The sequence below is a fragment of the Notothenia coriiceps genome, unplaced genomic scaffold (genome assembly GCF_000735185.1).
Source record: "Notothenia coriiceps isolate Sejong01 unplaced genomic scaffold, NC01 NC01_scaffold00004104, whole genome shotgun sequence".
Taxonomy (NCBI): Eukaryota; Metazoa; Chordata; class Actinopteri; order Perciformes; family Nototheniidae; genus Notothenia; species Notothenia coriiceps.
Window position 1 is genome coordinate 147,386 of NW_011336805.1, and position 11,549 is coordinate 158,934.

Below are 11,549 nucleotides of genomic sequence, written 5' to 3' on the forward strand. Positions count from 1 at the left end.
GATGGGGGTGCTGCAGCCCTCTCAGCACCCCCCCCCCTTCCCGCGTCCATTCGCGATGTCTCGCAGATCCCACGCAGCAAGCAGGAAATGAACCCAGCTCACACTGTCCGCTCCTTGCAGCAGCGAGCCGCGCAAGGTCCCGCCAACAAGACCCCACGCAGCATTCTCATCTGTTTGTCATTACTGGTGTCATTTTCTAGTTGCTAACGCCATTGTAACACATAATCACTGATGTTCCGCTGTAACGGTGGTAGACTCATCAGAACAGAGTGGGCGAGCTGACCAATCAGAGCACACTGGGCTCACAGGGAGGGGGGGGCAGGAGCTCCAAAACATACTGATACTATGCAGAGACGCTGTATGAGAAACCAATAGGCGCGTTCACACCAGAGTACTTTTACCCCATACTTTTCCCGTTTAGTTCCGTTAGTACCCTTGGTGTCGCGTTCACACCAAAGAGAGTACTTAGTGCCGGGAACTTTCACCCCCATTTTCAGTGCCTGCTAGAGAGGTGGTACCAAAAAAGTACCAACAAAGTACCAATTTCTATTGGCTGGGCGAATTGCAAACCACGCCCCGTAAAACTCTGAAAAGTTTTTTGAAGCCGTCATTCTATTTGCTCGCATTAGCATTATTAGCATTAGCCCCGCGCACCAACGGAGAGAGAATAACTTATGGCAACACAAAAAAAAACATGGGAGCGGTGGAGTTATGAGGAGGTGTCTGCTTTCTGGCGATTTACTCGGAAGGCTTCAGTAGAAGCTGCTGGGAGTCCCAGCAGCTTCTACTGAAGCCAGTCCCCAACTCCGGGGACTTCCGGACGGGGACTTAGGGCGGCAGTATACGTTTGCGGCCTGCCAGTAAACCCAAAGCAGAAGAAGACAAAGTGACGTCAGCGGCTCATTTGCGTAATCTTCCCTCAGGGAAAAGTATTCCGGTGTGAACGCGATTGGTACTTAGTGCCCTGGGGTAATGAGTGCCGGGGCACTAAGTGCCGGGGCACTAAGTACGGGAAAGTACTTGGTGTGAAAGCGGCTAATGTGAGTTTGGAAAATTGCACAATGTAAATCTATTTTAGTAGACCTCAACAATGGAATTAGGATCAGTAGAAATGGCCATGACATGGGACCTTTAAAAACACAACATATCTTGTTCATGCCTCCGATGATTGTCTATCACTATTTGTATCTTGGCAAAGATCTGGATCCAGACGCACTTGATGGGAAATGAAATAGGTTGCCTATTTTGAAAGAATAGGACAAAAAGACGTGATATTTCCAGCTACAAAAAATATGGGCCAGTATGTAGTTCAGCTTTTACTAAAATGTTTGTCTGGAAAACATCCCCGGACAATATAAAGTAAAATAAGATAACCCTTTATTAGATAGAGCCTTGAATCTGGAAGCCTCTGTAGTGACTAATTGATGCAGCTCTGCAAGTAAAACAAGTACATTTATCTGAGTCTTTTCAGACAATATGTCTTTGCTGCCTTTGCAAGGCTAAAGCAAACTAAAACCTTTGGCACAAACTAATACTAAAAATGCTTTTTACCTAAAGGCAAAATAATTAAATATCATAATAACAATTACTGGTTTGGATAAGTGTAGTTGCTTGTAATATTTACTGCTTCAGCTCCCAAAGGTAACCTATCACTAAACTCAGACCCGACCTCACAGTTGTCTAAGTTCCCCCTGCACTGAGACAGAGAAAAGGACTCAGTCATCACACTTTCTTCTGTATCCGCCTCTTTGTCCTCGTCTCTGCTCTCCGTGTCCCCCTCCTCCTCGTCCAGCTGGCTTCCATTAATCTTCCTCCGGGACTCGGTGTGAGGTGCCCTGAAGTTAGGGGCGAGGTTCCTCTCCATGTGGTACTGATCTTTGGCCTTCAGGATCAGCTTGTAGGTCTTGCTGCGGTATTTGTACACCAGGTGGAAGCACGTTGCACCGAGGAGAGGCACGGTGGACACGGTCAGGAGGCAGATGCTGACGGAGATGATGATGAGCAGGTTAGGTACCCTCCTCCTGGTGCTGAACAGAACCTGGACCTCACAGTCCTCCCCTCTGTACGTCAGACACAGGGAGTAGTTGGTGTCGGGACGTAAACCACTGAACATATACGTGTTGACGCCATCTTTGATTCTTGACCACTGCACGGCCGAGTGTCTGAGATCAGCAGCAACGCACAGATACAAGCCATTTGAGTTTTTACCGACAGCAGAAAGGCCGTGATGCTTTTCACTGTCAATGTGGAAGCTCTCATTAGACGTTGCGGCAGTTTTTGGGGCTTGGTTGATGCCACTGTCTCTCGGTATGAGAAGAGGATTGAGTCGCACTGTTGCCTCTGTTTCTGACACCCCTAATGCAATAACTCCAAAGTCAAATGTGTACTGCTTGAAATCTTCCACGCTCTCATTAAAGACATGACTAGAAATGTATCTTGTGTTAGCAGTCAAGCCACATTTACTAGCATGTGATGGGGATGTTGTTGACTCCTCAGAAGACTTGATCTCCACAGTGGGCGGGAAAGTAGGTACTACTTTAATTAAGTCTTTTGTCTTGATATCAAAGTGATGCACAGAATCCAAAAACAATGGTTTGCCTGTTGTTTGGCGTAGAGATGGGTGCGTTTTACTAAAAACAGGCGTCGTGGTAATTGGTTTTCTTGGTGTTGGTTTAGGTAAAGCCACCACGTCCACTGACACAGAAACCTCGCTTCTTCCAAACTCATTTGTGGCCGAGCAGCTGTAGTTGCCACCATCTTCTTTCCGGATGTGTGAAATGATAAGAGTGCCATTGTTAAAGACTTTGAAAGGATTATAGGACATCATGGAGTCCTCTTTCGATTCTGCTGAGTCATCCTCAGTGAAGGACAACACAAGCTCTTGCCTCTGGTTTTTGCTTTGGATATTCCACATGACCAGAGGTTTTGGATTTCCTACAAATTCACAAGTCAAGACCAACACACCGCCCTCGTGGAAAATCATGTTGTGGACATTTGGCTTGATTTGTATTGTCACGTTCGGGCTTGTGCACTTTGACTCAGGCAACTTTCCAATCAGTTCTCCTCTAAGTTTGGGTGGAGTTGCACAAGTGATTAAATTCTGCTCTGGGACCGTGATCATGGTCTTTGAAATCCAGTCTCTGAGCCAGTCGAGGGAGCAGGTGCATGCAAAAGGATTTTCATATACCTGCAAGTGGGACAAAGACACCAAACCGTCAAACGTCCCATCAATTATCGTAATGAAATTGTTATTGTTGAGTCGGAGTGACCTCAGGTCTTTGAGGTTGTAGAAGGCTTCCCTCGGCAGGTGGACCATCTCGTTGTGGTTCATCTTCAGCAGATGCAGGCCTGTGAGGTTCTGCAGATCCTCCCAAGGGAATTCTACGATTCTATTGTGGCTGATGTCAAAGTTACGCAGATGAACCAAAGGTGTGAGAGTCCCTTCTTCGATTGTGACGATCTCATTGTGGGCCATCCACAGCGATGTCACCCGAGTGACATTGTCAAAGCTCCCCAACTGTATCACACTGATCTTGTTAGCGGACAGACTCACAGTCGTCACATTAGCAGGCAAACCTTCCGGTACCTCAGCTAGGTCTTTGTAGGAGCATTCAGCAAAGTGGCGGCCATATTTATCTGTGCAGGAACAGAGCGCAGGGCATCCGAGTCCAGTGGGAAAGACTGTGGCCATCCACAAAGTGAAGAGGATACCTGCGGCAGCCATTTTCTGTAAAAGAAAAGCGTCACAATCCATGTTTCGATCATTGGATTAATCTATTTAGCATATATAATGCAGCATGATTAAAGATAATATTTTTAGGAATTTAAAAGAAACAGGTTTTGGCATTAAGAAAGTAAGCACAGAAACAAAGACTAGCTCTGCTTCAGCCCTTGGAAATGACAGAGCAGAAAATGGACCCTGACAGGTTTCCATTTTCAGTGGCAGATTCATACATCATTTAGAGAATCTCCCATTTAGATCTTAAACAAACTGAAAGCTGTGTAAATGATAATAACTATACAAAACAGCTGATCCACAGTGATGGAGCCTCATTCAAGATAGTGAACAAAATAAAGGGAACACAAGAAGTTTTAAAAGCTCATCCGCTAACAAGGTCATAGATCATAGTTTAGGATTATTTTACTGGCAAACTGAATAGAAATAAAGAAAAATTAAAGGAAAATCTTCATGTTTACAGTGTTTCTCCCTTCTGGTCGGATCTAGTCATGAAGAACATAATGTTGCTCTTTCATTTGAAGGGGTGTTGTACCATTTAGTTCTGATATAATGAAAAAGCTTTTAAGATGCGTCATTGGCTGAAAACTTGCTGTAACTGGAATTGTGAGCTCACTGATTTTGGTTTCTTAATGAAGATTCATTTTTATTTTCAGTGCAGCCTTAGCTCCTTAGTGGTAAAAAAATTTATGCAAATAAGACAATAATTTAGGTTGTTTTCTTCACCACTGCCTCTGATATTGATGCCTACCCATTTACATAAACTCTTACCTGTGCATTATCCAGAGTAACAAGAAAGAGATTGACTGTAAACTCTTTTTTAATGATTCAATTATGTGAGCACTGCAAGATAAATCTCTGTCTCTGATATCCAAATACCTGGATACAAATCAAAACCCCTATCTGGATGGCCAGAGATAAGAATCAACCGTTTTTGTCAGATACTGGGAGTTGCTAGACATTTCAAGATCCTTATTATTCTTATCAGTTTATATCCACCTTACAGTATCATCCTGATTTTCCATATTGTACATTTCCTATTTTCGTCTTTTCTTACGGAGAGTCAGGATATAAAGTGTTTTTAAAAGCTCATACCTCTTATGATAATATGACAGATTATGTATTTAATTGTTATTCTCTTCCTGTTGAAAAAACAGCTACTGTAAATTAACATGTAAGTCTGACAGAGGAAATCACCCACCTCATACCTTGTGGTTTCTAGGAAAACAAAAAAAACTCACAGCTCAACCCAAAAGAGATTTGAGATGTTGGCTTTGAATCTTAAAACAACCTCTCGCCGATAAACTAATATAACTGCCTCTAATTCACAGAGGGAGCATTGAAGCGGTATGCTGTGTTGCCAGTTCTGCATCTGGTTTCTCCCTACGCAGCAGCGTCCGGTGTTTTGTCCTTGGTGCTGAAAGCCAGCCGCATGTCTGCTCTGTTTGTTTACAGCTGTCTACTGCGTGGCATGCAAACCTTTACCATTATCTGCTTTACTCTATCTGTAAAATAAAACACCATAACTGTCAATGTAATCTGACGCCGCAGGATCGAAAGTTCATCCCCGAAAAAGACCTGACGTGAATAATTGATGCGGGGAGAATAGAGGATGCAATAGGAGCACACAACTGAGTGACATGCTTACCTGCGTTAGTGTTTTTGTTTATCTCTGCAGAAAAATCCGAACAAGTCAGCCGGTGTGTGCAGTCAGAGCAGGATACATGCTGGATTCAAGTGTGAATGTGAAGCTGAGTCCATCTGTTAGTCTGCGTCTACATGGTGGAAACGTGTGGTATCATCTGCCTGTGCATCTGTCATTCTGAGGTAAACCCCATGTCTCCTCCCCTCCTCATAGCTCTGGACAGAACAGTATCGACGCTTCCAAAAAATATTTTAAAGGGGAAACGACTTTAAATACGACCGTCACCGTCTGCATTAACAGGAGGGGAGGACTGATGTGATGTCTGGCTGTCGCTATGAACAGGAACATATGCTACTAAATATACTAATTCAAAGTTTGTTTTACAAGTTTATACACAGGGAAGTTTTGAGGGTGTGGATGTAAGGAAGTCCAATTAGTCATCTCTGCTGCAGGGTAAAAGCTACAGTAGCCTAGGACTGCATTATGGGTAATGTATGCGCCATGTTTGAAAAACACAAACATTTCTTTGCATTGTTTTTTTAATTGAACGCATGTTAAATTTAGCCTATTTTAGGGTAGTCTACTATTTTAAGGAAAGACAAACATAATAGCAGGCATTTTTAAGGTGCACTAATCCATGTGTTATGTTAAAGAGTTAGTATTGTAATTAGGTATTGCACTTCTAATATTGACTTTAGATTAAACAAAACGATGGTAAAAAATCTAGCAGCAGATATTCCTACTTCAAGTCTCTATTTATAGGTCCTGCCAGGCAGTCTCTCAGCCTGTTAATCTTTCTCTGTGTAATCAAGCTATGTGAAAACAAAGCTTGATTATAATAAGATTTACTTCAGGGCTGTTTTCATTGTAATAGGCACACCTGATCATGTTATTGTGTCCTCATAGTATCATAGCGACAAAAGATAATACAGTTGTATCAAAGTGTGAGCTCAGCAGGGCAACCACACCAGAGGACAAACACAGGAACGTGTGAGCAGATGCAGTACTGATAAGAAATGAGAATCCTCAGAAGAGATCTTTATTCATTCAGTTCAGATTTAATCTCATCTTCATCATCCTTTCTGAAGTATCTTTGCTTCATTACAACATGCAGGACTGTGTTTCTTCTACTCATCTTTCCTACTCCTTTACTAATGTTATGTTAAAAAGCTCTGTAATACACTAGGACAAACAGCAAGCTTTTAAGTGTTGAGAATTTATTTTTAAAATAACAACAATTTGATGTGTCATTTGAGTATTTCAATGAACGTGTTAATTTAGAACAGCATGCCCCAAACACATTCAAAATATGAGATATGAGTTTTCATTAAAGCTCTGTTCACTATGTGTAACTGATTATTTTGAGCAAGGACACGGCTTCGCTTGCAGTCAGTTTGCTGCTGTTGGGGAAATATTTTCCTAGGCCCGTAACTTTGACCAAGTTTATCAGTTTGTACTGCCCTCGCTGAGCACAGCTGCCCTCTCAGTGTTTTGTCTCCCTGTTCCTGCCTGTTGGCGTCAGCTGATAGAGGTGTTATGGTTTTATCTTGTTATATCTCTCAAAGGCTCCGCCCTCTACTGGACTCTATGGGTACTATAATGCAAGCATTCTCCTACTGAGACTAGAGGCGAAGTCCCTCCCCCTCCGGGAGCCTCCATGGGACCCCGGAAGCGGAAAATTATACATTGAAGTCAATGGAGAGAGAGGCTCCCGGAGGGGGAGGGACTTCGCCTCTAGTCTCAGTAGGAGAATGCNTTAAATGTGAACTAAAAGTGATCAAGCATGAACCATCACCATTTTTTTTAAATAAAAACGAAATAATATACAGAAGTTACACTAAATGTTAATTTGTTATTTGACAGGCCAGGCCTGTGCAGGTAGTAACAGCTATGCCCAGCATGGGCTAAGTTCTGTAGGTGCAGCTGGTGCAGGTCCTCCTCCCTCTCAGGACATGCTGTCATAATTACCCTCTGGGTAATTATGACAGCATGTCCTACTATTTTGAGAGTTTTAACAAACCAGACCTGCATCTATTAATGTAGAAAATAATCAGCACATTAAACCAACCACCACAGTTAAGTCAACTCGTGCATCGGTAATGACAATAAAACAAATGATATAATATAATAGTATAACTTGTGTCTAACACTTTCCTAATTATACTAGCATACTTTTACTAAAGTAACATTAACACGTTTAAATGCAGGGCTTTTGTAAGAGAGTATTTGTATAGTGTAGCATGGTCTACTTGACTGATCTAACCGAAGTGATCGTTACGTTACACACACCCCCCCCCACACACACACACACACACACGAAAGGACACGGTAACGTTGTGATTCACTTCAATTAATGATAACTACGGAGCTTGCTAACAGCAAGGCACAAGGCTACTTCACTCATTTAGCTAGCTAATGTAAGATACAAATGCTGTCGAGCCCTCACTGCTTGTAAAATAAAGAGCACAAACTGACTACTTACCCGAGCGGCGAGCCCCACTGTTCTCCGTCATTTTTCTCCCAGGTTGTTGTGATCACATGACTGACAAAGCCGTGCTCTGATAGGCCAGAACTTGGTATGATTGCATTAGGGCTCGATTGCTTATCCTGTCTGAGTAGCCCGGATGATGCTGCATCGCAATTTTGGACACCGAATTTTTTGACGTCGAATTTTTTGGATCTGAATTTGAACATTCACATTTTTTTCACTTGAATTTTTACATTTTTATTTCACATATGTAAATTCGGAGCAAAAACATTCAGATACATGATTTTCAAAGTAATTATTTTCAATGCTATATATTCGGTGTCTAATAAAATTCAAATACTTCTGTCTCTTGTTTGCTTCCATAGGTGTAGCAGTGGGAATAAAACACCCTCCAACACAAAAAACGTCATACCTGAATCCTACTTATCTTCAAAGTCTTGGTTTTGGTTTCAATCGGGCAAATTGTCCCTCAGTTGGTTTGTATTTCTGTGCATGAGTGCAGATGTCCAATGATTGCTGCTGGTGTTAGCCACTCAGCTGACACGGTGAGGTGCTCACACAGTGGCAAGCAACTATTAAGTGTTATCACGAGAGAATGTTGAAGCAAGCAGGGCAATAGAGCTGTTATCTTTCACAGAAGATGGTACAATATGTTGTTATGATGAGTATACGCATACTGCACAGGGAAAAGTGTCACGACTTGATTTTCTGCAACATTTAAAGAGACAAGCATGTATACATTTCAAATGTTTGTATTTTAAGGGAAAATATGTAACATTTCCTCATTTAAATATCTAACTTTATATGTTGTATATGTTGTAGGGTTGTGCACTAACATTATTTCAAATGTTCATAATGAACTTCAAGCTCGGAGCAATCGGTCATTTTAATCAAAGCAACATTAACATTTTAATTGTGTTGCCTGAAAGTGTGTTGTATCAGCATTGCACGTTGGGATTGTCTTCCAGAAGCTGTAACGACTTTTCATCCAGTTTTATTTAACATTTTTACAATTTCTCTGTAAGCGGTTAGCTTGCAGACCCTCTGTCCTGTGTCCACTTGAGAATCACTGATTTTGTTTTTGAAACTGCTTTATTCAGTGTCTTAATGGGTTTTACTGTTGTTTTAGAGAGGAAGACCCCGGGATTTTTTTTTCTGAAAGACGGAAACTGAAGAAATCATAATAGGGAGAACTGCCTGCAACGATGGCATTGGGAGTAAAGACACACATTTCCCATGATTCCACTCTAATACACAACAACACCAAACTCTTTTGTTTTTGATTCAATTTGGAGACCCCTATTGGCAGAAGTTTACATATTGTGCATGTAACCCTGTAAGGCCCACTGTTGTAATTTTTCAACATTACTTTAAGCTATCCTAAAAAAGTCAGTTTACATGTAGAGATATAAATAATCTTTTAAGTGCTTGTATTGAGGAATTCAACAATCGTGTAAACAAATGCTTTATCTCCACACAAACAGTCCCTCGAGCCCCTTGGCACTTGTTCTAGCCCATAAACAAAACAATCTAAAAGACTTAGTCATCAGAAGGCTTTTAAACATTCTGCTTTATTTTTCAGCTATACGCACAACAAAAGGGAGAAACAGAGATGAATAGGCAGAAGACAAAGCCAGGTGCTAAACTGACTGGTCATGCTGTAATGACAAGGCGTAGTCCTTGTTATTAAGGCCTCAAATCAGCGTGTATCTCTTCTGTGTACAAACATTGGCTCATCCCAAAAGCATGCATGTCTGGAAAACCTCTCAGTTAGAGGATGGTGACAATGCTAACCCAGAAAAATGCAGGATTTCTATTATTACAGGCCAATGTGACCCTCTACGCACACAAACACAGAAACAACAATCTCCCGATTCACGTAAACACTGTGCTGGGTTCCCTTGTGTCAAATTATCATGATGACTGGGGCGTTGATCACGCAGCACAAAGACTGGTGAACATCTTCAGTGGCCACTCGATTAACCGCTTTATTACTAAGCAACAGCAGGAACAAATAACACCCACCCAATCTGTCTTTTAAACACACACACAAACTATCCCTTTACATTTAATAGTGCTGTGTCTAATATGGAGGGTGTTTGACAGACAGCATTTTAATTACCCAGAGCCTGGCTGACAACTTAAGCTGACAGAAGCATCTATAGGGCCTCTAACATGTCAGGGTGAAGGTCTTTGAACCGTCAAAATAACATATACGGAGTGTGAGATGGGCGGTGTCGATATCATCATACCATTTAATTCAAGAGCCATGAATAACAAGTGAACAATGCTGCAGGAAGTCCAACAACCTGGGAATGAGTCAGCATTTTTACACTACCAGATCCTACGCTTTGGACACTGATGGAAACTTCTGAAGCAATGGAGACAGGACTCAGAGAGGCACGAGGAGAGCAGGAACTTTGATGGCAAACACTGATGGTTTATTTGGAGCTTCGGCCGGAGAATTCACAAGAAATGTGCTGTGCCACGAGTTGCCAAACCAATTCTAAAGATCTCTAGCCCAGACCCATGTATTTATCTGGTTCTGAGAGAATAATCAACATTGTGCATAACAAGATAAAACCATAACACCTCTATCAGCTGACTCCATAGGCAGGAACAGGGAGACAAAACACTGAGAGGGCAGCTGTGCTCAGCGAGGGCAGTACAAACTGATAAACTGGGCCAAAGGTGTGGGCCTAGGAAAGTACTTTTGACCCTGTTTGCCTGCAACCTTGGGTGCTGTGCTCCCAGTGTTTTGTCTCCCTGTTCCTGCCTGTTGGCGTCAGCTGATAGAGGTGTTATTGTGCTTTGCCTATTTTATCTTGTTATGCACACTGTTGATTATTCTCTCAGAACCAGCTAAATACAGGGGTCTGGGGTAGAGTTCTTTAGAATTGGTTTGGCAACCGCTGTGTCAACTCGTGGCACAGCACATGTCTTTTGAATTCTCAGGCCNTTAACATTTAGTGTAACTTCTGTATATTATTTCGTTTTTATTTAAAAAAAATGGTGATGGTTCATGCTTGATCACTTTTAGTTCACATTTAAATAAATTGTATTTGCACTCCTTTTGTCCGTTATTCTTACTGAAAATGTTAGATTACACATTCACATCCGACTGAAGATTGGCACCGTTTATTTGTGACGTTGCAAACTCTGCGGTACAAGGCACAGGTGATGTGAAGCTCAAAAAGTGAGGCAAATGTATTTGATCAGCTGACTTTTTTTTTTGCCAAACTTTATAGGCCTGACAATAATCACACTGTCTCTGAGGTGCAACGTAAAACACAAAACAACATAAAAATTAAGTTCCCGTTAGATTACAAAAATATTCAGTGAATCTTAGTGAATGTCCTGTAGGCCTACTGCTCTTAAAACTCATAACATCAGCTTTTCCTTTCCCTCTTGGATGTTCTTCTGGACCCTCGGAGAAAGAGAAAATGGTGAAGCAGTCCTGTCCTTTCCTAACAGAAATATCAAAAAACATATTATTGCAGAGCAAGTGTGTTATTTAAGATAGAGGTGTGTTTGTTTGTTCAGGGGCTATAAATATAATGATTTTTTTTATTTGAATGTGTTTTTTAAATCCAACAGTGCACTACAAAGATAATCAGGTTATGAATAAACCGTTCTAAATTCATCAACATTGAAATAAATGTATTATTACCAAGGCACAC

The 11,549-nt window shown here is 41.6% G+C and overlaps 2 protein-coding genes across 2 annotated transcripts in view; both read right to left on the minus strand.

The window, feature by feature from the left end:
- Nucleotides 1-491, minus strand: part of LOC104942059 (stimulated by retinoic acid gene 6 protein homolog) — a 7,501-nt gene extending 7,010 nt beyond the window's left edge. Inside the window, exon 1 of the mRNA XM_010767255.1 lies at nucleotides 486-491. Within this exon, the coding sequence (XP_010765557.1) occupies nucleotides 486-491 (6 nt within the window). The remainder of the gene's footprint in view (nucleotides 1-485) is intronic.
- Nucleotides 492-1,585: 1,094 nt separating this feature from the next.
- Nucleotides 1,586-4,985, minus strand: LOC104942060 (immunoglobulin superfamily containing leucine-rich repeat protein 2-like). Its single transcript, XM_010767256.1, has 2 exons — nucleotides 4,938-4,985; nucleotides 1,586-3,727 (listed from the first exon to the last, which is right to left on the minus strand). The coding sequence occupies exon 2, from the start codon at nucleotides 3,722-3,724 to the stop codon at nucleotides 1,586-1,588; it is 2,139 nt and encodes a 712-aa protein (XP_010765558.1). The 5' UTR covers nucleotides 3,725-3,727; nucleotides 4,938-4,985.
- Nucleotides 4,986-11,549: the final 6,564 nt, after the last annotated feature.